The sequence below is a fragment of the Ixodes scapularis genome, unplaced genomic scaffold (genome assembly GCF_016920785.2).
Source record: "Ixodes scapularis isolate PalLabHiFi unplaced genomic scaffold, ASM1692078v2 PGA_scaffold6__148_contigs__length_123643588, whole genome shotgun sequence".
NCBI classification, from domain to species: domain Eukaryota; kingdom Metazoa; phylum Arthropoda; class Arachnida; order Ixodida; family Ixodidae; genus Ixodes; species Ixodes scapularis.
Genome location: NW_024609881.1, coordinates 95,777,607 through 95,781,988, shown reverse-complemented (window position 1 = coordinate 95,781,988; position 4,382 = coordinate 95,777,607). Strand labels below are relative to the sequence as shown.

Sequence of the window (4,382 nt, the reverse complement as noted above, 5' to 3'; positions counted from 1 at the left end):
CACGCGCGACACGTAATTTTCGGCTCCTCTCGGACGAGGAGTTCGATCGGAGTTGCAAAAAACATTCTCTAGCACTTCCTAATCATACGCGCCTTTTTGTGGCGATTAATTATATTCGAAGTTTGTACCGCCGTACATCAGCAACCGTTTCATCAAAGCAATAAACATGAACGGTTATAAAATCATGGGTGTAATCGACAGTATCAACATTACGCCCGACTCACACCGTGTGAATGAAAAGTTTGTGGACGTCCGTTAACCACTTGACCGGGGACGGAAGCATAGAGCACTGCTCATCGTCATTTGCGCCGGGTTTTCGGGCAAAAACCGGTAGGAATAAATGGCCTCTCCTCTGGCGTGAAGAAAAACGGCGTCGATGACAATGATATTGACCGAACAGAGGGGAAAGCGGATTTGTGTAAGAATAATGTGACGCGCATTCTTGCACGTTCTCGTTGATGTCCTGAAGTTTTGACGGGACGCCGGACCGATGCATCGCTACATAATTCCAAGCAATTTGAGCTACGTCTTGGTATTGCACAAAGTATAAAATCCACCGCTTAAAGCACATATTAGATAAAAATTCGAGGTTGCTAATGCAGGCGACATTTTTTTTTTTTGCCGACTCATTTCATAGCTAGCTCCTCGATTTGGGGCACATGCTGCTATACCGCGATGACGATCAATCAATGTCACGATGCCCTTACCGGTTCCTCTCGTAGACAAGGGTTTCTTCGACGTGATTAACTCCGACTCCTTGAAATCATATAAGTCCATCACACCCTTCCTACACGTTATGAACGGGGGGTGTTGCGACGAGTGCCTACACCCTTCTAACACGATTTCCTGAGCATATTTCAAAATGTGGGTGTGATAGGGGTGTAAGAGGGGTGTATGTAGGGTGTAAGCCTTCTCGTACACCCCTGTTACACCCACCAATACTCAAAATCGTGTAAAAAGGGTGTAGGAAGGGTGTAGGAAGGGTGGATGTTAAAACAAACACCCTTTTAACACGATTTTGGGTGTTAAAATATTTACTGTGTGGTCGCATTTTCCTCCTATCTTCTATTAAATCTCTTTTATCAACGTCTCAACACTTGGTGGAGGTGCGCTAGCGATCCCCAACCTCATCATCTGGTAATTCCGACCTGGAGCTGCGCAGCGGACGGTCGACTGTCACAACCATGAACGACGATAACGGGAATGTAAGAGACCAGCGCCCCACCAACACTTCAACGGTCAAAACTCGCCAACGTGACCCCCAGGATTTCACCGGTTCAGCCGACGCTGACGTTCTGGACTGGCTCAAAAATTACGACCGGGTGAGCCAACACAACCGTTGGGACGACACCATCAAACTCGCCAACGTCGTATTTTTCCTCAAAGGGACTGCACTCCAATGGTACGACAATCACGAGGAAGAAATTAATTCATGGGATGCGTTCAAAACCGCCTTCGCAGACGTCTTCGGTACACCTGAACGCAGAAGACAACAAGCGCGGGACAAACTCTCCAGGAGGTACCAAGCCCCCTCCGAAACATCGACGTCCTACATCGAGGACGTCCTTCGCCTCTGCGGACGTGTCAACGCAGCTATGCCGGAGGACGAAAAAATCAAGCACCTCTTCAAAGGATTATCCCAAGATCTGTTTTCCATCGTCGCACCCAGGTCACCTCAGAGCGTGCAGCAGCTCATTGCAGAATGCAAGCATTATGAAGACCTTCAAAGTGGTCGGATCTCCAACACCGGATTTGAACGGCTCCCTGAAGTTTCAACTACAACTGCCGACACTGACCTCCCCAATCTCATCAGACGAATAATTCGAGACGAACTGCGCGACTTCTTGGGATCCCTGCGCCTCTCAGCCAGTTCTTCTATCTCGCAACCCGAGGCGCCTAAGATTGAACAGGTAATCAAAGACGAACTTCGTGCTGCCCTTCGTCCTATTTCTTCGTTGTCTCCCACATGCATGGCACCATCGACTTCCTCACCACCCATCTGCTCGTTACAGCACTCAGCACCACACATTTGCGCTCTGCAAACTTCTCACAACGTCTCAATTCCATCCACACGCTACCTATCACCCCGGCGGACTGAGGAATGGCGCACTCAAGATCAACGTCCGATATGCTTCTACTGTCACGCCCCAGGTCATATCATCCGCTACTGCCGACGCCGCATGAATGCTGAAGCCTACAGTCGCACCCCACAGAATCAAACTCGACATTCTGACGACCACGACACGCGCCGAAATTTCGACAACCACGGCAGTTCCAATGACCGCCGCAATTATGACGACCATCGCAACACACGCCCCTTTCCAGCTGCTGAATTCCGACGTGGTCGATCACCCTCCCCCTATCCTCGACGAAGCCGCTCCGTCTCGCCGTTCACTGACGCTACCACCGGACTTCCGTCGTCAAACTAAGCCGCGCAGCCTGTCTTAACAATGGAGGTCAGGCTGCACTACCGTCTCCGGTCCTAAATCCTCCTTACCTTGGCCCTACAACTATTACCGTCTACATTGGAGAAGAAAAACTTTTAGCATTAGTTGACACAGGTGCTGCAAAATCCTGCATTTCTGATCAGCTTCGCCGCCGTTTACACAAAGTGCTCACCCCTCCACCCGCTGGACATTTTCTACGGATGGGAAACAGTGAACTTGTGCAACCTCTTGGCTACTGCACTATCCCTATTTCTATCGGAGGCACTTCCTCTATCATTTTGTTTACTGTACTTGCTAATTGTGTCGTCGACGTCATTTTGGGATGGGATTTTTTGTCGGCCACCGAGACATTCATTGACTGCGCCAGCCGCGAACTTCATTTGAGCACTCGGCAAACTAGTTACGACGTGTACGAAAATTCACCCATTTCGCTTCACACCGACGACGATTACCTCTTGCCCCCCCTTTCCGCTATTGCTATCACCCTCCTGCCGGACCGTCCATTCGAAAGCACCACTGGTTTCATTGAACCCATCGCAAACTTTGTCGCAAAAAAGCCAGTTATTCTTCCCTACTGCATCGCCACGACAACTCAAGGACAAGTTTCTCCTTTCCTCACCAACACATCTACTGAGTCGCAAATTGTTCCCCGTGGTGCACGTTTGGCCACTCTAACATCTCATTCTTATACCACGCTTGCAACGCTCTCCGAACTTACATCTACGAGACTACCGTCAGCTGCCCAAAGCACCTCCGCACAAGTTGCTAAAATGATAGACTCTAGCTTGCCTCCTCACCAGAAGGAAGCCCTGACAAAGCTTCTTGTTTCGTATGAACAATTCTTCGATTTTAATAGCCGCTCTCTAGCTCAAACTTCGGTAGTCTCTCATTACATTGACACCGGCACAGCATCTCCCATTCGAAGCCGCCCTTATAGAATTTCAACCACCGAACGTAAGGCCGTCGACGATCACGTCAGAGATATGCTCCAAAGAAACATAATCGAGCCATCATCCAGCCCATGGTCGGCCCCTGTTGTTCTCACCAAGAAAAAAGACGGATCATGGCGATTTTGTGTAGATTACCGTCGACTTAACAAGATCACCACTAAAGACGTCTATCCCTTACCTAGAATCGACGACACCTTCGACACTCTTCAGGGATCATCATTTTTTTCTTCCATGTACCTTAGAAGCGGTTATTGGCAGATACCCATGGCCGACGCCGACAAGCCAAAAACTGCTTTCGTTATACCCTCCGGCTATACCAGTTTAATGTCATGCCGTTTGGCCTGTCCAATGCGCCTGCCACATTCGAACGCATGATGGACACTGTGCTACGGGGTCTCACGTGGAGAACCTGCCTTTGTTACCTCGACGACGTAATTGTTTTCTCCGCCTCATTCAACGAGCACTTGCACAGGCTAGAAGAAGTGCTGAATTGCTTTCTCACCGGCAATTTGCAGCTAAACACAAAAAAATGTATCTTTGCAGCTCGCCGAATTCAGGTCCTCGGTCATATCATTAGTGCAGATGGCATTCGCCCTGACCCATCTAAATTACAAGCTGTTTCCGAATTTCCATCTCCGAAAAATTTAAAAGACCTTCGGTCCTTTCTCGGCCTTTGCACATACTTCAGAAAATTTATACCCGGATTCTCCCACATCGCTGAACCTCTCAACACGCTACTCCGTAACAACACCGCTTTCCGATGGAATCGCCCTCAAAGCAATGCTTTTCAAGCCCTAAAAACCGCCCTAACCACTGTCCCAGTGCTCGGTCACTTCGTTCCTGGCTCTGACACTGAGATACGTACAGACGCCAGTGGCCATGGCCTCGGCGCCGTACTGGCCCAGAACATTTCCGGTGTCCAGAGAGTAATCGCCTACGCCAGCCGCACATTAACGAAAAGTGAACGTAACTATACCATAACTGA

At 49.3% G+C, this 4,382-nt stretch overlaps 1 protein-coding gene across 1 annotated transcript; it reads left to right on the top strand.

The window, feature by feature from the left end:
* The first annotated feature begins 697 nt into the window (after positions 1-697).
* LOC120840809 lies at positions 698-2,429 on the top strand. Its single transcript, XM_040211533.1, has 2 exons — positions 698-739; positions 1,155-2,429. The coding sequence occupies exons 1-2, from the start codon at positions 698-700 to the stop codon at positions 2,427-2,429; spliced, it is 1,317 nt and encodes a 438-aa protein (XP_040067467.1).
* The last annotated feature ends 1,953 nt before the right edge of the window (positions 2,430-4,382 follow it).

Excerpts from the sequence above, each read along its gene's own strand:
- LOC120840809 (XM_040211533.1), top strand. The coding sequence starts at position 698 with ATGCCCTTACCGGTTCCTCTCGTAGACAAGGGTTTCTTCGAC. Across the intron at positions 740-1,154 it reads TAGACAAGGGTTTCTTCGAC|CTGCGCAGCGGACGGTCGAC; the intron begins GTGATTAACTCC and ends TCCGACCTGGAG.